This window comes from Dermacentor andersoni, chromosome 1 (genome assembly GCF_023375885.2).
Source record: "Dermacentor andersoni chromosome 1, qqDerAnde1_hic_scaffold, whole genome shotgun sequence".
NCBI classification, from domain to species: domain Eukaryota; kingdom Metazoa; phylum Arthropoda; class Arachnida; order Ixodida; family Ixodidae; genus Dermacentor; species Dermacentor andersoni.
Window position 1 is genome coordinate 106,000,836 of NC_092814.1, and position 24,106 is coordinate 106,024,941.

Below are 24,106 nucleotides of genomic sequence, written 5' to 3' on the forward strand. Positions count from 1 at the left end.
TTGGACATGCTTGAAGACACTTCTTGCCTTTAAGGCATCTTTTCCATAGGCCTTTTGCAACATTTGATGATTTTCTACACCATTCTTGCCCAATTTCATAATAAATTTGATATTGACCCTTTGTTCTGCCTGTTTGTTTGCATAAAATTCTGCCTTATCATACAGCAGTTAGCTTGTACTAGAGGTCAACCGGGTCCTTTAGGAGTTGAGAGAGTGAGAGTGGCACTGCTACAAATTCCTTGCTTTTTTTCTGACTCACTGCACAACCTTTTAGGGATAGACCTTGAATGTAAAAAATAATCAAATAAAGACTACGCCAAGGTCCCACCAAATTAAATGAAATGCATAAAACACAACATACACATAGAGGAACAGCACACACAGAGGATGTACAGAGAAATATCACATTAGGACTGCCACAGAGAACTCTGGACAGTCAAGTACTATGCTTCACAACAGAAGAAAGTTAGCACAACTAAGTTAAATGCTAATGGCTGTGAGAATGTGGCTGTCTAGTGCTTAGTTTCCTGGACCAAGCTCTGCTTTTGGTTTGTTGGAAGTGGCTTGTGCTAAGATGATGCTTCTGTCCCTCACCAAAACTAGTGCTGAGCAAAGCATCAGTGACACACATTTGCTTGTTTCCTTTGACAGCAGGTTACCCTGGTGGAATGCACCTTTAGTACAACTAATCTTAAAGGGACACTAAAGGCAAATATTAAGTCAACATGGACCGTTAAATACTACTCCAGAAAACTTGCAGCACTTGTATTGTGCCAAGAAACTACTTAGTTCAAGTGAAAATAGCATCTGACAGGTCCACATACCTTTAGTGCAATTCAAAATTTCAAAATTCCCAGGGAGTGATGACGTTGCATACGCCATCATCACCCTTTACTGCCATCGGTGAGAAAAATGGCAATCGACTGACGGCACTATGGTTTTTTGTGCTAAACGCAGAAGTACAGCCATGGAGAAACCGAGCCAAGACAAAGCGTTGGATTCGTCGATGTAGCTGCTCTATTTCTGGTGGTGTGGACTATTCGGGCATCCCGCGACATCACGTAGACGTGGCATTTTCTGCTACTTGCAGCTTGTGCAAGTTTTGAGAGCCAGAAAAACCAGCGCAGCATTACGCGATAATGAAACTGTTGAAATGCGAGCGCGCAGGCAGCACAGAGTCAAGTGGAAACTAAACCTTTCAACCACCCACACCATTGGCAAGGGCAACCTCAATGAGTTATTTTTTCTAAGAATCACTTAGAAGTAGAAGAATAACATTTTCTTTCGTCTTTTAAAGGGCCCCTGAAATGGTTTGGATAAATTTTGTAGACGCGTAGGGTACAGTTAAAGTTAATCGTTCACACCACAACTTGTGTGAAGCGTCTCATATTAAGAGAATTACGAACGACTACAAGTTACCCTCCTCCATAGCCATGCATTTTCTCACCTTGCTTGCCGACTGATTGGGACTAAGCTCTGCCTTCACTGGCTCTGCGTAATGATGGCACATTGTGTTGTCTACTTCCGGTTATCTAGGAGCGGGTGCATGAAGCCTCTTCAACTGCTCCGCCAGTTGCTAGGCAGTCGACCCCAAGCAAGAGCTATCGAAGCAGTGTGCGTTGCGAGCATTCTGTTGCAGTGCCGAACGTGTCTATTCCGGTAACCACAGGTGAGCTGGGTGTTTCGACGGATGGATGCAGGCATAAACTCAAGCTGATAAAGGAGCTTTAGTGTAGACTTACATGAACGGCCTGATCGGTCTGCACAGTCCAGCCACCTGGTGGTACAAGTGTAACCATGCAAGTGCAAGTGCTCTAACCAAATGTAAAAGATTTTAAACATTTACAAAAACAATGTGTTCCCGATTATGGTCCAGCGAAAAATTTACACCAGCAGCAAAGAAGAATACACTTCGTTACTGCTACTGTGTTTGGTTGAGCTCTGTGTCACCTGGTGGCTGCATTGGGCAGACCATACACATCTGCGCCTTTGCTCATCCCGTTAAATGGCATGGTCTAACGGCCAGGCCCAGTCTGCTTGCGCTTGCATTTACCCAAATACCGGACATGTGAAACACTATTGTGGTAGTAATCCTCCGGCTTAACACGTGACGGCCATAAACATGCAAATCCTGGTGCCGATCGGATAGTGACAGTTCGATGCGCTGCAGCTACTTCACTCGTCTGCTGCCTTGCAGAGGGACACAATGACGCAGCTTGACATACTGCCAGTCGCTACATTTGCGGCAAACAACGTAACAAGGGTGAACCATGGTGCTTGCAAAATGAAAGATTGAGATCAACACTGACTGCAGAGCTCTGAACACGGAGCCATTGTAACATAAGCAGACGACACTTGCTTTGAGCTGGAAGTGTTTAAGTGTAGTGAGAAGTTGTCCTTGTGCATTCTCTTTCTGTTACTTGCTTTTTACAGAAACAAATTAACTAACACTCCAACTATTATGAACAACATTTGTTCACCATAAAGTTAGAAAAATTATCGATGATGCGCGCTGGTCGGTCAATCGGATACCTCGCCCTACTAGCGTCATTAGGGCAACTTGTGTCAAATGGTCAGGGACAGCTGAAAATTTAGCCGAGCGGTGTGCTGCGATTGGTAGCAATGTACACTTTTAAAACGTTATAATAAATTACATGCTTTACATGGAGCACTTGGATGTGTCAATTAATGATCAGCAGGACCTACTCTAATGACTCAGTATGTTTGTACAAGATCGTTTCAGGGTCCCTTTATGCAGTGATCTTTTTACGAGTGGTTAAGTACTGGTGACAGAATTATAATACTAAGTGCTTACGTCACTGGGCTATACCTGAATGTCGCGGGAAAGTCTGAAATCGTGTCCTGCATTTAGCTCAATTTCTTGATTACTGAAGCTCTGTTTGCGATAATATTTATGCCTTAGACATTCTCAGGCATTATTCTATCACTTTATTTTGGCTTAATACTTACCTTTAGTGTCCTTTGAGAAATGGTATACTGTGCTAAGATAGAACAGTCACATTGTGGCTTGTGGCTAAAAATGTTCTAGTCATAGCATTTGCTACATAGTGAAGTGTAAGACAACTATAAATATCAATAAGAAAATGAAAAATAAAATAAAATAAAAGCAAACAGAGGGCTGCCTCAATCTTTACTAGTAAAGAAAAAAAAATATTTTTTTTCTTGTATAGTTGTGACAATTTGCTGTTAATTACTTGTTAGCAACATGCAACAAATGGAAGAAAAAATGATTACATACCTCACTATCACGTACAATGTACGTACTGTGACGAGAGAACACTGCAAAGAGAACAATATTATTGTTATTTAGACTAACTAGTATGTGGATAGTTCAGCTTAGAGTTGCATTTTGAGTGAATCCTGAGTATTCATTGACATGATGCTTCAACGCATGCCTATCCGACGCATGCCAGAAGTTGTTTTGACACAGAAAGTAATTTTTGTAGGAAATGTGTCTTTTGTGAGACATATGCATATAACATCCAGTCACTTTTAAGTGCATGAATGCAGCAGCTTCAACATTCTCAGGCAGAAACAAGACATAGTTTAATGCAGAATGTTAAATTAATTAATTTATTTATAAGTACCTTACAGAGCCCTCTTGGGGGGGGGGGGGGGGGGGGGGGGGCTACAGTAAATACATACATAAAGATAAAACTACAGTAACATCTTAACAAAGTAAAACATTGGTTAGTACAAGAAGATGAGATTGAACCTAAGAACTTAAAGGGATACACTATAAAAGCAAGGGAGTAACAATGTACAGGGTCAGTTATTCCTAAAACAGTCCAAAGTGTCTAGGAGAGATGAATCATTACCAGGTCACAAATGCGCAATGCCAAATGAGACAAAAGGAAATAAAAGCTCACCTCAGCAGCCATGAAGGCAAATGTGTTGGGACCAGCATGCAAGCCAACCACTACACAGACGGCGAAGAGGCCCAGCGAAAGGAGTAGGATCCCACACAGTAGTGCCAGCAGGCGTATGTGTGTCAACTTTGGTGTGGTTGGTGAAAATGACAGCTGCAATGAACCAAGCGGGAGAATAAAAGGGTTACTTGAAGTGCACACAGCAAAATGTTGGAAACTTGGGAAGTTTTCAGACCTTTAAAACATGAGCATTTACACTGCTCAAAATTCAAACAGTTTTGCCTGAAAGGAAATGTTGACAGCGATAGCTAGGTATTAGAATATTACGTGCAGTAAGGCTCATAGTTTTATGGGCAGTATAAATTGCAGTAAACATTCGCTTACTAATAAAATACACATGGTGACACACACTCCAAGACATACATGAACAGTTTCTGCTTGTGTTAAAGCAAACATTCCATGCTTCTGCTCCATTTACCATTTAAATGTGCTGTGCCTTTAAATTTCAGCAGATTATGTGACCTTCAACACTGGGTGAGTGGGAAGACAGTGCACAGTGTGCCTTCTCGCCTTAAATGCACACCTTCCTACCCACAGGAAATCACATGACCTCCTACACTTAGCGCACAGGCTTGGTGGGCTCAGCCTTGAAAGCCATGCATGCGCAGCAGCACCAGGGACAGCAAAGCAAGGGTGACAACCAAAGCATGCCTTGAGAGTTCATATACTTTCTATCAAAATAAGAAAGATCAAGATAGGTAATTACAGTTTAAAGGGACACTAAAGAGAAAAATGATTTCTTTTGCATCAGTAAATTACCTTTCTATGACACCAAAAACACCACTCTTACCACGATAATACGTTTGGTAAGCCAGAAAAGGTGCAAGAACGAAAGATGGGTGGCGACGCCTCCTTGAAGCTCTCGCACTTGGTCGCTGTGACGTCATGAATTTTGATGGCATCTTCTAGGGCCTACTTAAGTATATAGCGGTACAGATTGACTACATTGTGCTCTAAAGGAACCAAATGTTAAACATAGCAAATTTCAAGAACCTTTACTCAGCCAACGTGGCCGAAATGCGAAAACATACTTTGGAATCCCTGACGTCACACTGACATACCGGCGTCGGCGTTTCGGCCCAAAATTCAAATACTGATACTTCGACCTTCATTTTCTCATCTAATAATCAAACTATTATTTTGAAATGACTGCCTGCAGAGTTCTCAAACAATGCTTTATTAGTCTAAGCTGATTTATTGTTTTGCTTTAGTGTCCCTTTAAGCACCACAACTTCATGTTAAGTGCAATAAAATTTGCTGGAACAATCTTAAATTTGCATCACGCAGCTGCATGATGCATAACACTCTTGTGAAACACAGAAATGACCCTGAAAGACCATGGTACGAAGTTGCAGATCAGAAAGGTAGATCTGTGCTTAGTTGACAGACAATACAGCATCTGTACAACCTTTTTCATCAGTTGTATGAAAAATTATGAAATGCAATAAAATGTCATATCTTGGACCTCTCCCTTCATGTATGGACACCTACCAAAAACTTAATAAAACTATATTAGTTTCAAATAATGTTGACATACCAACACTGACCTATGAAGGTTTGGTTGCCACTTGTTTTATATCGACTTCTTTTACTGCCACTGTTTTATATTAGTGAGATTAGAACTGGTGAGGCTTGTACATTGCTGAATAACGGACATGTCCTCTGCTATAGAGGTCTCCTAGATAAGAAGAAATAGGGGGTAGGATTCCTAAACCATAAGGACGTAGCGGGCAACATTGGCGAATTCTACAGCATTAATGAGAGGGTAGCTGTAGTCGTAATCAAACTTAATAAGAGGTATAGATTAAAGGTAGCATAAGCCTATGCTCCAACATCCAGTCACGATGATGATCAAGTAGATCAGTTTTATAAAGATGTTGAATTAGCGATGAGAAAAGTACAAACTAAGTATACTGTAGTAATGGGCGACTAAATGCAAAAGTGGGGAAAAAGCAGGCTGGTGAACAAGCAATTGGCAACTACGGCGTTTATTCTAAGAACGCTAGAGGAGAGATGCGTGGTAGAATTCACAGAAAGGAATAAACTTTGAATAATGACAACCTTTTTCAGGAAGCGTACCAACAGAAAGTGGGCCAGGAAAAGCCCTAATGGTGAAACAAGAAATGAAATTGACTTCATACTTTCTGCTGATCCCAACACAGTGCAGGATGTAGAAGTGATAGGCAGGGTAAAGTGCAGTGATCATAGGTTAGTGAGGGCTAGGATCCACCTCAATTTGAAAGAGAGAAAGAGTAAAATTGGTCAAGAAGAAACAGGTCAACCTAGAGGCAGTAAAAGTAAAAGCAGACAAATTCAGGCTGGTACTTGCAAACAAATATGCAGCCTTAGAACAGAGATGATGATGACATAGAGTTAATGAATGAAACCGTTACTAGGTTGGCTTCAGAGGCAGCAAGTGAAGTGGGAGGCAACGCCTCAAGGCAACCAGTAGGTAAGCTCTCCCAAGTAACAAAGGACCTAATAAAGAAATAACGAAAGATGAAGGTGTCCGACTCAAGAGATCAGATAGAATTCGCGGAACTGTGAAAATTGATCAACAAGGAGAAAGTAAGGGATATTCGAAATTATAACATGCAAAAGACTGAGTAAGCAGTAAAAAATGGACGCAGCATGACAACAGTGAGAAGGAAACTTGGCATAGGACAAACCAAGGTGCATGCGCTGAAAGATAAGCAGGGTTATAATATCATCAGCAGTCTCGAAGATATAGTAAAAGCAGTGGGAGAATTCTATACTGACCTGTACAGTACCCAGAGGAGTCAGGATACCTCCATTAGAAACGGTAATGAACGGGATACAGAAACTCCTCCTATAACTAGTGATAAGATCAGAAGTGCCTTGCAAGACATGAAACAAGGAAGAGCAGCAGGAGAAGATGGAATAACAGTCGATTTAATCAAAGATGGAGGAGACATAATGCTTGAAAAACTGGCAGCTCGTTATATGAGGTGTCTATCGACTGCAAGGGTCCCAGAAAACTGGAAGAATGCAAACATTTAACTAATCCCCAAAAAGGGAGACATTAAAGAATGAAAAAACTATAGGCCCATTAGCATACTCCCAGTATTATATACAATATTTACCAAAACAATCTCCTATAGAATAAGAGTAACACTGGACTTTAGTCAACCAAGGGAACAGGCTGGCTTCAGGAAGGGATACTCTACAATGGATCACATCCATGTCATTATTCATGTAATAGAGAAATCCGCAGAGTACAATAAGCCTCTTTATATGGCTTTCATAGATTATGAAAAGGCACACGATCCAGAAGAGATACCAGCAGTCATAGAGGCATTACGTAATCAAGGAGTAGAGGAGGCTTATATAAATATCTTGGAAAATATCTACAGAGATTCCACAGCTACCTTAATTCTACACAAGTAGGAAGATACCTATAAAGAAAGCGGTAAGACAAGGAGACACAATCTCTCCAACGCTATTCATTGCATGCTTGGAAAAAGTATTCAAGCTATTAAACTGGGAAGGCTTAGGAGTAAGGATCAACAGCAAATATTTTAGCAACCTTCGGTTTGCAGATGACATTGTCCAGTTCAGCAACACTGGGGATGAGTTACAACAAATGATTGAGGACCTTAACAGAGAGAGAGTAAGAGTGGGGTTGAAAATTAATGTTCAGAAGACAAAGATAATGATGAATAGCCGGGCAAAGGAACAAGAGTTCAGGATCACCAGTAAGCCTCTAGAGTCTGTGAAGGAGTACGTTTACCTAGGCCAATTAATCACAGGGAACCCTCATCATGAGAAAGAAATTCAAAGCAGAATAGAAATGGGTTGGATCGCATACGGCAGACATTGTCCGCTCCCGACTGGAAGTGTACCATTATGATTGAAAAGGAAGGTGTAGAATCAGTGCATTTTACCAGTGGTGACATATGATGCAGAGACTTGGAGACTGACAAAGAAGCTTGAGAACAAGTTAAGGACCACACAAAGAGCGATGGAAGAATGCTAGGCATAACGTTAATAAGATACAGAAAGAGAGCGGTTTGGATCAGAGAGCAATGAGGTATAGCCGATATTCTAATTGACATTAAAAGAAAGAAATGGAGCTGGGCAGGTCATGTAATGCACAGGTTACATAACCGTTGGGCCATTAGGGTTACAGAATGGGTACCAAGAGAAGGGAAGTGCAGTCAAGGATGGCAGAAGACTAGGTGGGGCAATGAAATTAGGAAATTCGCGGGTGCTAGTTGGAATCGGTTGGCGCAGGACAGGGGCAATTGGAGATCGCAGGGAAAGGCCTTCGTCCTGCAGTGGTCATAGAATGGGCTGATGATGATGATGATCATCATCATAATCATCAATGGTATGCACTAAACATCCCACAAATTAGTCCACTCCAGTGATGCATCAATTTGTGCCTTTACAGTTTCACTTTCATCGCTAGTCTTAGTGTTCATGTTTCAAGACTATGTTAGAATTGACACGCTTGATTCTGGAGAGTTGTATTAATTAGGTCATAGGAATTTATTGCAGTCCTTCGGCTACAAGTACTACCAGTAGATGTAAACCCTTTAAAGGGAAGCTGAAACGGTTTTCAATTTCCATGAATTGCTGGGGTTGGGAAGAACAGACCTATTAATTTACGGTTCTGAAATTTTTTCTTTGTATTGTCAATATAAAGGGGCAGAAATCGCTTTCTAAATCCCCCCCTCCCGCGGACACGCCCCCGTCGCTTCCCGGAGCGCCAGGTGAGGAGGCAGCCGGAGGAGAGAACCGGCGAGAGTGACGTCATTCCCGGGGACCGTACTGCCGGACCGGCGTGTTGGCATGCGCTGGCATGTTTCTTTCCGTCCTGCGCTATACTAAACGACGCTACGAGAGATCTGCCGCTGCTCACGTTTGTTTTCTTTTGCTATTTTCTTGAACTGTGCTTCCTTTCTGTGCTGCGTGAGTGCCTAAAGCCGAGGGCGCCCAACATGCCCTCGTTCTGTGCAGCATTCAGCTGTGCGAACACAGGCGGGCGAGACGATGTGGTGTTTCACATGTTCCTGAAGGACAAGAAACTTGCAGCGCAGTGGGTCCGTGTGGTGAGGAGAGATAATTTCTTGCCGACGAAATCAACTGTGCTGTGTTCGGACCATTTCCGCGACAGTGATTATCATCGGAGCTTGACAACGATGCGGGCAATTGGTATTCCAATTAAATCGGCGCGACTGAAGGCCGGCGTTGTTCCGTCTATATTTTCCCACAAGAGAAACACCTCGCCACTTCCAAGAGCGGCCTTCGCCAAGAGAAGAAAGGGTGAGGTAAGGGTTTTAATGTGCACACGGGCAATTTTTTAAACGGATGATCACCTGAGTGTCGAACAAACGGCCTTACAGCGGCCTATGACGAAGTGAGGTGGAGGCACAGCCGGGAATATGCACATGCGTGCAAAGTGCTTGCCGTTTTCATCCTGTTTTGCCACTCCACTTTGTCACGGAACAGTGTACTATGGCTGTTTGTTTGGCGCTGTTTTGGTACGGTGAAATAACTGGCCGGGGGGACGCTTGCGCCTTCAGTGATATTTGCTATTCGTCCTGCCACGCAGTGCCCGAAGGTTTAGCTGTTCAGCATTCGTGTTCAAATCGCACGACAAGAGGCGTTACGGTAATATTTTCATGCTCGCGTTAGCGTAGTTGAACTCGTTGTGTAAAAACTTCGTTCCGTAGATTTCGCACTCCCAGCTTGCTACCAGCAGCAAAATGCTGCAAAAACGAGCGTCGGCACAGCCGCACCCGTGGCAAGGCGAACGGGCTCAAATAATGAAGTAACGTTGTGAGGTACTGAACTTGTCAGCGTTCGACGTGGTCTAGCCCAATACAGGCATCGCTGCTGGACAACAAATGTTTTCTTGCCTTTAACTAGCTATGCGTCACGCATGGCAAAATTATTATTTGAAAGTAAATATAATACATTACTCATTACTTTCTTATTACGCTCATTGATTTGAATTACATTACCAATTACCGCTTTCAAAAAAGTAATGGTACTACTTTACGATCGCTTCCAAAAAGTTTTCATGCACACAAGAAGCAAAAAGCAAAGTATAAAGGGACGCGAACCTTTCTTCAAGGTAACATACACTTGCCAACATTTCATGCCCTCCCCCCCATGTGCCTCCACGACACCTCACGACACTACCAAGGTTCTGGCGCCGTACACAGCTTACTGGTGCATATTTAATGCAATTAGTAAATTACTTTAGCCATGAAATTACAGAGACCAAATAATTCACATTACTAAATCACTAGACAACTAATCCATCACATAAATTAGTGAAAAAGTATTTCAATTACTGTAAGTAATCCAACTGTTGTCATGTTTGCTGATATGCATGATATGCTGAAATTCATGACATCCATGCCTTGCACTATTTCAGATTCTAGCTGAGCACCTTGAGAACCAAGCCCCTGATGAACCTGTTCCACTACCATCTCCAATTGAAGAGCTTGAAGCAGCCAGTGTGACACAGGCAGATAATGTTGAAGAGCTTGAAGTAGCCAAACGCGGCAATTATGTTCGCAATCGTGTATCAACACGCAAAAAACCACGGAACTTTGGACAAGCAGCAGCAAGGTGCATGACATCGCGAAATTTCACCCGTGTTTACAATCTAATGATGTTAGTGCTTCGGCATTCTTCCAGCAGCAAGTTCCCAGTGACACTTTAGCGCGTTATTTCTCCTGTCATTGGAACGTGCAGCTACATGAAAAGACATATGTACCAGCTAAGATTTCCAACGCGCGAGAAGGTGCACACATTGCTCTCGCTGTTGGCACACTCAACATCGTCGTTGCCCCCGTTGCCGCCATCGTTTTCTGTATCGGCTGTCGGTTCGAACATGTACGGCGAAAATACAAGCTCTCCGAGACAGCGAGAACGTTCTATAATGCTTACAACTCAGCTGTGAAGCCAGAACAGAACAGCGTGCTACGCTCTGAAACTGCGGCGCCGACCGGCGATCCCCATGAATGACGTCAAAGCGGTCCCGACCAATCACGGGCAACAGCGGCGTTCGCGCGATGCCCTGAGGCGCTGGTGCGCATTTTCATGCAAAAAACAGCCGCTTGTGTTTTGTTTCCGCCCTTTTTAAACGAGATATTCGTGTTCAGTGGACTCAAAACTGTAGAATGCCGCAGGGAACTCATTTTTTTCGAAAAGTGTTTCAGCTTCCCTTTAACACGCTACACTCTAAGTAACCTTCTCTTACAAATGGCTTTTATCACAGTTCTTTTTGCTGAAATTTTCTTTATTATACATCAATTTTAACTCTTGACGCCAGTACTGTGTGAATACCAGTCATTGTAATCGCAACAGTTTCGAGCACAGACAGGAAAATGCATAGTGAAAGCAGTGAGCGGTGCATTAACCCTTTAAAGGGCCCCTCACCAGGTACGGCCATTTTGGGCTCACAAGTGCAAAGCATACAATGTGCCCTAACCATCGTGTCTGCCAAGTATTACATCCCTATGCACTACGGAAAGAGCTTAAATTTCAAACTAAACGCTGTTGGCCCTTCTCCTCGCAGGCAATCGCACAAGTGCACCTATGTACATGGCAGTGCTGTGGCGACACTCATGTGTCACTCAGTAACAGGTGACTTCGAGAAGTATTCAAGGCAACATCAATTATTTGTTTAATATTTTGCTTCAATAGACGAATCAAGGTTTAGAGAAATAATCAAACATACAAATTGAATGTTTGTGTTTTTGTTTTACTTTGTACCGTAGCAAGAGATATGTACTTCCGTTTCGTCGTCTTGTCCTCACGTCATGCAGTCACGCATGCAGAGAATGAAACTATGTAATTTTACACGTGTTTTAGCACCACGATCATGCTTTTTCATCATCTCGCATCTGCCTCAGTGCTCGTGGTTGTGGCACAGACTTATGCCGCTAATCAGGTGTTCTCGTGCAGAGCACACAAAATCGTGCACTGCGCGAAGCGAGACAAACGCAACAGCTCGCACGCGGGACCGTCACCGTGCGCGACTGAGCAAAAACGCGAGAGAGAAAGAAAGAAGGTGGCGGGGCCCGTGACGCATTTTTCACACAATCTTCCAATTTCGGTATGGGAGAATGCAGGGAAGGAATTCCGCTTGTGCAGGCTAGATGGGGCAAGTGGAAAGAGAGTCTATGTTGGCAGTGATGCCTGCCTCCTGAAATCGTGGGTTCACGGCACTTCACATATTTCTATCTCTGCTATTAACGAACTAATTTGAAAAATTATTGAGGCAGAACACTCCTTAGAGGGCACATAAACACTTTCAGCTCATAATCAAAATTTGCTATGCAGCCTTTAACCCCCAAGTGAATTCTGGAAAAACATACCAAGTTCCCCAATTTTTTTTTTATGTAGCCAAAATTTTTAAATTCCTTTTAACCCAACTAATAAAACATGAAAAAGAAAAGAATAAAAAAGAACAGATTTTGAGCAACACATCTGGTGAATCTTTTTTTTTTTCATGTACATTGAAAAGCATCAATCACCAATGTTTAAGTTTTCGTCACCTGAATTAAGAAAGACTCACCCCCTATATTCAAATAATCCTTCACTTGAAGCTCTTCTTTCACTCAACCAAATTGAGCATAGCACCGCCCCTCGAGTGAAAAAGATGTTACGTTTCGCAAGGATTGCGTGGAGCGTCAATGAAGAGCAGTGACCAACTCTGTTGAGGGGTGGCACTGCCGTCCACTTCCCTGAGTGGAGGTTGAGAGCTGAATGAAGGAAGATTCTAGAATATGGGGATCAGTATGTAAATTGATACGCAGCAGTTCCAGTAAAAGTGAGAAACACAGAGTAAACTTGAGCAAACACGAACAAAATCTCACAGCTGGTCATAAATACTCACACATACTGTGATTATTTACCATTAAAGACAAACACTAAAAGCAACAGATGAGTGTTTCGATCTTCTTCTTTTAGTGTGCATGTGTGTTGCTCTATGTGTCCATACAGCAACACAGTCGCTGCCTAATACAAATCTACCAGCACTGTAAGCAAATTTTGTTGGAAGTGATGCTAACATTAAAATAAATAAATAAAAAGCATTTGGAATCGCACACTCTTCATGTAAAGGCACCGTCAGACTTGAACAGTCAAGACACATTACCTACCAAGCAGCAGATATCAAATGCTTTGGAACGAAAATGCGTTAAGCTAGCAGTTTCAAGGCAACTCAACCAGAAATCTCCAATACTGTATCACAGGAGAAATTAAAAGATGTTTAAGTGGGGATGTGGCCAAAAAAATCACCTGAATTATTTTTTAGATTGTGGTTGCAAAATTATGCTTAAGCCCTCTATTTTCATATGTAAAAAATTGAGACGTTTTTTCATTCAGAAAACTCAAAATTATTCAAATCGAGGCATAGTAGCTGCAGGGCCCACATATTTTCATTCACGCTCCACTGATGACGGTCACAATTACTAAGCTTTGCCCAGACGGTGGGAACAAGCCAGTATTAGCATTGACAGAGCTGGCACCAGCTCGATCTCCAATTTTCATGAGTGCTCAGCTCATTTTGCACCGTTGTGGAGACGACCACTTCCATAGCCATAGTGGAGTTCAACAAAGGCAGAAAGGCTTAGGAGGTTTCACAGGATCTCTGTGTCATTAACTCAGGATTTGATTTGCTCTGAGCAACACCACAGACCAGAGAAGAATTCGATGAATGTCTGCAAAACAGACAGCTGGAACTAAATCTTGTTAAAGTGCAGAAAAGAGAACCTGCCTGGAGGAGGAAGCTCACAAGGGTTCTGAGGGTACCACAAGCGCAGCAGGAGAATTCTGAAATTTTACACTTCGGCAAAGACTGGTCTGCATTCTGGTCAAATGTCATGCAAATTGACTATATCCAATAGTAAAAAGCATGCTTAAAACTTTTACAGTCATTTTTCTCTTCTTTCAATCTTCGGCTGTTTTCACTTCTTGTGCACCAAAATTCTTGTACTTAATATAGTGACTAAATCTCGGCAAAACTTTTGCATGCTCATGCACAAGAATGCGTAAAATGCAAGTACCTTATTGTAACTTGCAACAATTTTGGCTATGTGCTTTTTAGGAAACCACTCATCGATGTTCCCAGTAATAATATTTGAGATATTTTTTCTTGCTTTAAAGTATAAAGCTAAAACAAAATTATTTTTAGCTCGTTTTCAATTAGTTTTTAATAAGGAGCAATATATGTTACCATGTTTCCCTACACCTGAAATGAAGTGCCAACCTTGCACAAGACACCATAACTTTCCTCACTTTCAGGAGTCACAGAAAAAGAACCAGATAAGATAGAGAAAAATTAAACATATATTTGAAGATGGGAGATTAGCTCTATATCTTTATAAATTTCATTCAGTTAGTTTTATTATTAACAAAATGAGTTTCTGAGGTGCATCTCCCCTAATTAAACTATGTTTACGCTATGAATGGCAAAGGCTGCACCTTACTCCACTATGCAAGACATCCACAAGCATCATTCATTATTCAAGAGATACACACAAGCTGTAAAAAGAAAACATGATTTTTGGAAGCAAGATATAACAGAACACAAGCTGTGTTTGTGTGTAAAAAACAGATGCATTCCTCCCTCTGTCATCCTGCCCTCCTTAGAAAAAAAGTGAGCAGTATAGTACGACACTAAACACACTGCTCTACATTGAACCTCATAAAAGAGGCTAGATTTTGTAGCCACCACAATGTCAAACACGCATATTACATCGAGGCATAATGATAATGCTTGCCACAGTTTGCAATGTGCACATGTAGTCAGTAACTTGAGCAATGTGACTACCTGTAGCCAAACTTGGCTATATAATATCACAGAATAATTCCGAGGAACAAGCATGCTCAAAGGCATGCATATGAGGCCAGCCAACACATAAGTAAGGAATCATTCTACTATATTCATGACAGAACGCCCTTGCTAAGCTGTATTTTTTTACACATCTGCACAAAAGGCACGTTTATCGCTTTAAGTACAAGCTACCTTTATTTTGAATGGCTTCGTAGGAAACACTGGTTGAGAATGGTCCTCTGGCTAGTACAGTTAAACCTCGATATGACGAACTTCAATATAACAAAATTTTCGATGCAACAAAGTATTTAACTTTTCATAACCTTTTGTCCATGGAACAGCATGTATACAGAACCTCAACATAACAAATTGTGTTTTTATCCCATTTCAATATAACGAAATTTCACTGCCATCGCAAAGGAATGCCGAGACAATAAATAGAAACGTCTGCTTACCAGATGGTCAAATGATTGAATTACATGCGGCTGTTTCCAAACCCACCACTTAAATCACGCACAGCGCGACCCATGTGAGCGACTGCCATGTTTTGTATAAAGCCCAAGTGCAATAAGATCCTATCCGGACACGCGGCACAACACGCACACTTTGTGCTTTAGGTTTGAGTGAAAGTGTGCGAGGGTGAGACAAGAAAGATGGTGGCTTCACGAGTGTTGCCTTCCTGCGTGAGCAAAGGGAAAGAGGGGGAGGGGAGCGAGCTTTGGCGCGCTGGAGGTTTCTGGCGTGCCTCTCCGCGGCAGCCGTAGTTGCCCATGGCTGTAAGTGTGGTTGAGCGCATACACAGCCACGCACCCTGCTTTAGAGGTAATCTGCCACGTATGCAAACAGTGGGCGTGCCCACGTGCCTCTCCGCGGCAGCCGTGGTTGCCCATGGCTGTAAGTGTGGCTAAGCGCATACACAGCCACGCACCCTGTTTTAGAGGTAATCTACCACGTATGCAAACAGTGGGCGTGCCCAGACAGCGTGGCACCATGTAAGCTGGCATGGCACCATGGCACCACCAGCAGGAATGAGAGGTAGACAAAGCATTTGCTCCCTGACGCCCGCGCTTTTCCTGATAGCGTCATCTCAGTGCGGGAGATGCTATCAGCCAAGGGCGCGGAGTGCACGTGAAAGCATGGCTCGCTTCGCTTAATTACTACCCCTGAGAAGATATCGTCAACGTAATATATGGCATGAAAACGTATCACTCGTCACCGATTGCCAAATTGATCAAAATGAATTGTTTTCTCATTCAAATGAGCTTTTCTCGATTGCCTGATAATCCGGAAAATTCTGCGGTGCCTTTCCATGTAAGAAAAATCGATCGGTGACTGTACTTATTTGCGTAAACGGTCGAGTTTTAATAGAAAGAAATTTCGATATAACGAAGCAAATTGCCAATTTTACCAACTTCGTTATATCGAGGTTTAACTGTATTCTACTAAGATGAGTATAACCCCTCAGTTACGAATATTGGCCAAATGTTATGTCTTTCACATCAATATATTTTTATGGAAACATGGTGCAGACTTCACAGAAGAAAGAAGTTCTACCCCTTAGCACCAATACATAGCAAGGTACCTCTGGCCAGTCAGTATATTTACAAAAGGTAACCAGTCGAAAACTCGCAGATGATCCACTGTTTCAAGGAAAAGACTGAGATAGTTGTTACAAGTAGTTGTGCCAGTGGCGCAGTAATGGAGGGAGCCGGGGGGCCGCGGGCCCTGGGTGCTAGGTGCCAGGTGGAGGGGGGGGGGGGGGAGCGGGTCATATAAGTCATATATGCCGCCGGCTTGACTGGGTGTAAATGGTAGCGGAACGTTTCATGTGCAGGGCGCTCGTGTAGTGCGCCTATGTCCCACCATGGTTTGTTTGTCGTCAGTATCTATACAGCGTTACATCAATCAGTTTTGTATCAGTTTCGGGGTGTTGAATAATAACATTGTCTCCTAGTCATAACTAACCATCTCTTTGTCATTTTGTTGTTGTCACGATGGCGTCCCACAGGGCGGGGTATTGAGCCCTATTCTCTTCAACCTAACTATGTTAGGCCGTGCTGAAATATTACCCAAGACAATTCACCAATCAATGTACGCTGATGATATTTGTCTTTGGTCTTGCGCAGTGACTCGTCTTCAAGTGCGCACAAGAATTTGGCAGGCAGCCATCTGAACTTGTTCATATCTTCGCAAACAAGGCCTTAGTGTGTCCATTGAAAAATGTGCATTAATCGAGTTAATGCGCAAACCTAGGGCACCAGTCCCTGTTTCTTTCAATGGCCAGGGTATCAAATATCAGAAGTATCACCACTTCTTAGGTGTGATGATTCTCCCACTGCATCTACCTGAAGCGGAGACTAATTTTGATTGTACATATAATGAGGTTCCTGTGTGGAAAAACCTGAGGCACGTCGGTACGATCCATGCTGCAGTTGTACAGAGCACTGTTTCTGGGCTCTTAACAATACAGCTTGCCGGTTTTTGCAAACACATAAACAAATATTCGTACCTTCGAAAGTTTGCAAGGCCAGGCTCCACGGACACGTCTTGGACTACCACAATGCGCCTCGACTCATGCAACACTCATGCTTACTAGAGGCTACTTGGTTCCAACATAGATAACGATTGACAATCTTAGAGCACACATTACCCAGTCATTATATTGCTGCTTTGCCAGCACAAAGACTTCAAGCCACATTTTCCAAACTTGTTGCGACACAACAAGGCTACCTTCTATCGGGCTTTACCCACCAGCAAGACCACTGTTACCCCACTAGTGGCTACGATAGCCACAAGTACGCCTCACGATTCCTGTAATTACAAAGAAGACCCATAAATCAACAGTGGCTCTACGTCAGTTCACAGTCATTACTGAACAAGACATATGAACAAAGAACGCAGATTTACACTGATGGATCTGTCTCAGCCACCAACTCCACAGGTGCTGCTATCATCCCGGCCTTACAAGTCACAATTACGTTAGAAGTGTCCCATCTAACGACCTCTACGGCAACAGAACTTGCCGCTCTACGTGCTATTGTTAATTACATTGCACAAGCCAAACCTCAAAAATGGGTAGTTTTTTGTGACTCCAAGGCAGCCCTTCAGAGTCTGCAGTCAGCCTTACAACGCAAGACCCATGAACAACTGGTGTTTGAGATCAGAGAGGTTCTCCATCAAGCCTTCATAAATGGACATGACATCTGCTTCCAATGGCTTCTGGGGCACTGTGGCATCGTAGGAAATGACCTTGCTGATGATGCCGCCCGGTCAGTCCATAAAGAAACTGTGACACTTCCTATCCCCTTATCAAGGATAGACGCTGCGGGGTCATTTACTTGCTCAAACCAAGACTGAAACTTTGCGGAACACCCCAATTTTCTCCAACTGCCATCACCACCGGCTGGATCCTACATTGAGGCTGCAGATTCCATTGAACTTCTTCTGCCACGATGCAACCTTACTGTGACGCCTTTGGTTTAGGGGTGGCTCATACGAAAGCCTACTCATTCCTTATTGGAATGACCAACACACTGATTTGTGACTCGTGTAAATGTGAAGAAACGATCGAGCATGTGTTATGTTTTTGTAATCTCTATGAGATCGAATGCGACATTCTTCGGACGGTGTTAAACTGATTAGATAGCAGACCATTTTCAGAGACTAAGATTCTTGGACCATGGCCCCATGCGTCACAGGCTAACAAAGTGACGTGGGCACTGCTACGTTTCATGAAATCGACTGGCCTCAGTGACCGATTATAGGCATTAAGTTATGGACAACCGTACACATTCACACTAATAGTGTCTTCTTCCCTCCTTCCCTTTTCTTTTCTTTCTTAAAAACCTTCCACTGTCTAGGGTTGCAAATCGTACGTGCGTCTGGTTGACCTACCTACCTTTCCTTCCTTCTTTCTTTTTCCTCCTCCACCTCCTCCTGTTGTTGTTGTGTGACTTCATGTGACAAATACAGTGTCCTGCTTCAGCTACATCAAATTTTACAAAAAGGTGAATTTTGTGAAGCTATCTCCCAGTATTCTATCACGTTATGTGTCTTTGTGGCCACTAGGAACTCGGTATCGTGCAAACTATGACAGATAATTAATAAGCATATCTTAAATAACTGCTTAATTAGCAATTATAGAGGAAACATTGCACTTCGGGAATTGAGGACCCAAAGTGATATCATTAACTCAACAAAAACTTCTTCTCTAAACAAAATTATCTTGGGTACTAGAGCCTGCAGTACTTTGGCACAATGGGCAGCCTAATATAGCAGTACCGAAAGAAATATGAAATAGTGCACCAGTGACATCGATCTCTCTATCCTCTCCATTGCGAGTGCAGACCAACAGTAGTGCGAGCTTTCACTGGCACGGCATTCATGGTGGCCTTCTCCTTTTTTGCACGGTGATGCCAGGAATTGACGTGGAGCGTGCTCTATTCCCTTTCCAATATTGTAGTGGTACCGTGGCTCGGAAGATCACGTTTACCAATAGCAGCAAATAAAGAAAGGCTTTATGGATCAGAATGCAACTCGTAATTGTCATGGCATTGGCGCCCGTGCATCAAGGAAGCAGGTGGCATTTTCTGATAGGGTGGGGAGATCAGCGTCACAGTTCATGGCTGGTGACAGCCAAAATACTGCACGCCATAGTACCTACGACATTTTTGTGAAGCTGTTGTTGGGCAACATATGACTGTCAGGCTTCAATTTTGCAAATGCAATATTGTCTCTAAAATCGCTACTTAAAACTTTATCTTTTTTGGCTGTCAAGCCTTACAGTCTGACAGCAGATGTGCAAATTCGCTTATCACAAGTTATCAGTGCAGCACCCTGTGTTATTTGGTGTAGAAAATAAAACAGCCTGTAAACTTGCTACACTAGCGATCTCTGGGAACGAAAGTGAAAGGGGAATGGGGGGGGGGGGGGGGGGGGTCCAAGGTGGCTGTGCTGGTGCTGAAACAGCAGTAAGGTGATGCTGACACCATCTCTGCAGTTAAAAAATTTTGCTGCCACTAAAAAAGCAGAGAGACGGAGAAAGTTCACTAATGCAGTGGGATATATTCATTATAAGTAAAACCCTTCGTCTTCTACCATGCTGTATATAACAGTATTTGATTACACTACATATGTAGTACGAGGGCAACCACAGCAACTCACATATTCAAATCGATCCTTGCAGAGCTGGGCCAGCAGGTGGAGGAAACCCAAGACAGAAAACCAGCTGCACCAGAGAACCACTTCATCCATGTACTGAACGTTCATCACGCCAAAAATGAAGATAAATTTGTAGAAGACGAAGTTCCAGAACTTGTCTTTCATGTGCTGAAAATCAAAAAGGCACAATTGTTATGAGAAAGGAAGAGTTTTGTAGGAGATGGAAATGTATGTGTGAACACAAACAGCATTTTAACAATATATAGGATGTTAAGTGTTAAAATGCTGTACATAATGTAAACCAAATAAGGTTTCGTTTTTTCTTGAGCATCTGCGGCTGAGCACAATGTAGCAGGTTTGATTCCTGGCTACAGCAGCTGCATTCTGGTGACCATGGAATGCAAAAACATTCATGTGCATTTTAAAGAACAGCCAGGTGGCAAAAATTAATTTAGAGCCTTCTACAATATCATTGCTTGCAGCCTGGAGCTCAAACAAATAAATAAATAAATAAATAAATAAATAAATAAATAAATAAATAAATAAATCTGTGACAGAATTAGAGTTAACACACAAGACCAAAAAACAGAAAAGGTCTTCAACTGAAGTTCTTCTTGTTTTCCCTTTAAATCAATTACAGTGGATGCCAAAGCAGCTTTGAGTGTACTACCATGAGATGGCAGTGAAAGGTTGCTTAAGAACACACATGACATTGTCACAGTAAATATCATGGTTGAACAGGTATAAATTGTGGGCACTTTGCCTGTAGCAAATTAAATCCATTGACATAAAGTTGACTTTCATAACATAATAATTTGCCCATGCCAGTCCAGCTGCTAGTTTACACGGTACTTTACTGCTGTTGTGCAAAGCAAAAATGCTGTGTGCTGCCCAAACTTGCTTCCAATTTTGTTGGTGTAGGAGCTTGTGTGTCTCATCAAAATGTCTTTTCAAAGATGGACAGCCAACCAACACTGAAGCTCGCAACATTTTAATGGCCTAAGCTTGTGCTAAACTATGGATAAAGAAGAGCTTCCCAAGCTTTCTTAACTTGTGACCTCCTCCCATTGATATGGATCACCACATCATGCCCTCCCTACTGTATGCACGATGCCATAAGCATTCAGATTTTAGTGAATTAACACTAGTGCACAGAACAAATTTAGGGCAACTCGGGTGGTACCTTAACCATGTTGAGGAAGTGGTTTATTTAGATTTTCAGTACCTCCTTTTACCAATTTGCACAAGAATGCAGAAATAATTTTAAGTAAGGAAAAAACATTGCATTGAAAATGAAAATGGACTGGACAGTCAAGAGAGCTGCTTCTCACGTCAGTGATGTGATGTTACAGGATGCACACAGCAAGAATGAGAGTCACTGGCAACATATTCAGCCAGTGTGTTCAGTTACAATGGAATCTAAGCATTATTGTGTTGCACAGCTCTTCATGGCAGAAAAGAAAAATAACAAAAGATTGTGCTATGAAGGTTACATTTCTGCCAAGCCTTTACAGCAGCGGACAAGTTGAACGCAGTCAATAATAGCAATAAGAACCATGCAAACTTTGTTTTAAAGACAGCTTCGCAAGATGTTAGCATGTTCAATGCTGTTCCCATTCTGATGTCATAAACAGCCAAGAAAGGGTGGCTTGTAGACGAGGGCTGCAATGTGGGCTTGTTGGTAATGAATCTTCAAGGGGTGTACGGTAGCGCAATTAAAAGATGGGACAAAAGACACACAGGGACACACACAGCGCTAACTTCCAACAATGTTGATTATTGAAAACCAGGTCGTACTTATACACTCCGCCAACATGACTCACAGCTATGTGAACAGATAAACAATCGGAGCGAAACATTTTTGTGAGTGATATGTTAAGCCATGCGCAAAAATTTCATTTCTTTTTTAGAGACAGCCAATGACGGTTCGCTGATACATGAATCCCCTAGGGCATCAATCTGCTCGGCCTCTATTATAAGTCTAGTGAGTTTGCACTTATTCCTACCAGTAATGGTTGTTGATTCGAAGAGAGGGGAGCGCTTATGTTGTTTGCAATGAAGGGAGAGAAACCCACCTGATACAACTTTGTCGACTTTATTTTTGTGTGCACGCAGTCCGAGATTATTTTTGTGCTCGGGCAGTGTATCTCGGACTGCGCGAACTTCTTTCTTGTCATTACACTTAATATTCCACATTTCTCAAACCATTCCACAACAACCGCAAAGAGGATGGTGGCCCACATTAAACCAGTAGATCAGTTTGTCCTGTGATGCATGTCAGTCTTGTTAGTATGGCATCTTGCATTGTGAGCTGCTCCTTTTGCTTCGAAACCTGCTGAAGGCAGGCCAAAATAAGCACTTCCGGCAAGAGATTGCATGTCTTTGATGCATTCACTAAGATCCCTAGATAAGAAGTTTCTGCATAGCACCATTCTGTCACCTTGCTGCCGCCCTCCTCATCTTTGCACTCTCGTGTCATTTCCCGTGTGTGATTAGCTTAGTGCGGTCACACGGCATAAAAAAGGTTCCCAAGTTTTTTCACTTAACAAGGTTTATGCGAACATATGCAAGAATAAGGTTTACTGCACGGAATACAGTTTCAAAACGAGTATCAAGAATAAACGTAGTATTTACACCACAAAATAGAAGCTATTTGTTTCCGCAACGCATGTTGAGAGGTTTGTAACCTTTTGGCGACACTAACTGCGCTCCATGTAGGACGATCAGAGAAGGGGAGAAGGAAACAGGGAATTGTGCTAACTTGAAATTTATCTAGGGGACCTCAGTATTCAACGTCCCTTAGTGCCACCATGACAGATGCTCCAGCCATTGGGTGTCGCCATTGGGGTCAGGCACATGTATGCTCACCAGTCAAGTTCGAATTATTATTTCAGGATTGAAGTAATGAAAGTTTGTCCCATAGAAATATATATGAGCACCAGAAAGGTGCAACAGAAAGATAGTTCGTGTACCACTATAACGGTTCACGCTAAACGATGTGCATAAATGAAATTATTTGTGGTTAACAGTTTTTTTTTAATTCTCTTGCACCACGTCTATGGGAGCTAAAGCGAGATCCCCAATAAGCAATCTGGGTTAACAGTAGAGCCCACTTATAACGATTCCAGTTATAACGAATGCTCGGTTATTACGAACTAAGATAGCGTGACAGTCATCATTCTGATGTGTCTATGGCAGCCCGTCTCAGCTAGAACAAGCATATAACAGCTCCGAGCTCGCCTCCAAGCTCCGAGTTCGGAAGGCAGTCTGGAATTGAAGTGCGTCAGATTTATGCTTTTTCTTGTTGCTCTTTGACGCATTGCTGCAGTTTCAGTTTGTCTCAGTTGTGTATGTGTCCAGCTTGGCTGATTCTAACCCAGGCCCATCATCATCAACTGCTCTAAGGAAAGCAATGAAAATTTAAAAAAGAAAAAAAAAAAGATTGCAGATGCATTTTGCTCACGGTGCAAGGAACAGCAATTTCTCGAAAAAACATGGCTCGTCGAAGTCCACAATTTAGAACATTATTAAAGAGAAGGAGAAGATCTTGAGTTGGAAGATGAACACTGACTCTTTGACAAGGAAATTACTTCAAAAAGCAGTGTATGCCGACATTGAAGAAGCCCGCCTTAAATGGTTTGCTGGCGTTCGCTCACGTAATGTCCCCATGAGCTTAATGTAATGAGCATCACATAATGTGCCCATGAGTTCATGCTTTGTAAGGCTAAGAACTTCGCTGTTCATCTGGACTTCGCAGGCTTCAATTAGGAAATTTGGAAAATGGCTGGCTACATTGCTTTAAGCTATAGCATTCGATGCTGTAACTTAAGCATGGAAGACGATAGACACAGTGCTTGTGTCTGTCATCTCCAATTGTCCCATTCAAAAGAACTGTTTCTTCTCCCAAGTGTGTACCATTCAGCATAAATTAGAACACTGTCTTCCTACCCATTCCACCACATCGCCAAACTACTGTAAAAACCGGAATATAGGTCGTACATATTTGTAAAAACTGCGGCAAAGAGCCGACCCCTGCCTTATATACCGGTCATTTTTTACTGGCTTGTACCGATTTTTATTTCTCATTTCTCTTTTTAGAATTAAAGTTTGGGGGAGAGGGGGTTGACCTATATTCTGGTCTGGCCTATATTCTGGTTTTTACGGTAACTGCTTG

General features: G+C 42.5%; 1 protein-coding gene across 1 annotated transcript in view; it reads right to left on the bottom strand.

The window, feature by feature from the left end:
* LOC126545558 (E3 ubiquitin-protein ligase AMFR-like) overlaps positions 1 to 24,106 on the bottom strand; it is a 194,026-nt gene that overhangs the window by 60,875 nt on the left and 109,045 nt on the right. The window contains exons 3-5 of the mRNA XM_050193475.3: positions 19,936 to 20,100; positions 3,891 to 4,043; positions 3,260 to 3,300 (exon numbers count right to left, since the gene is read on the bottom strand). Of these exons, the coding sequence (XP_050049432.1) occupies positions 3,260 to 3,300; positions 3,891 to 4,043; positions 19,936 to 20,100 (359 nt within the window). The remainder of the gene's footprint in view (positions 1 to 3,259; positions 3,301 to 3,890; positions 4,044 to 19,935; positions 20,101 to 24,106) is intronic.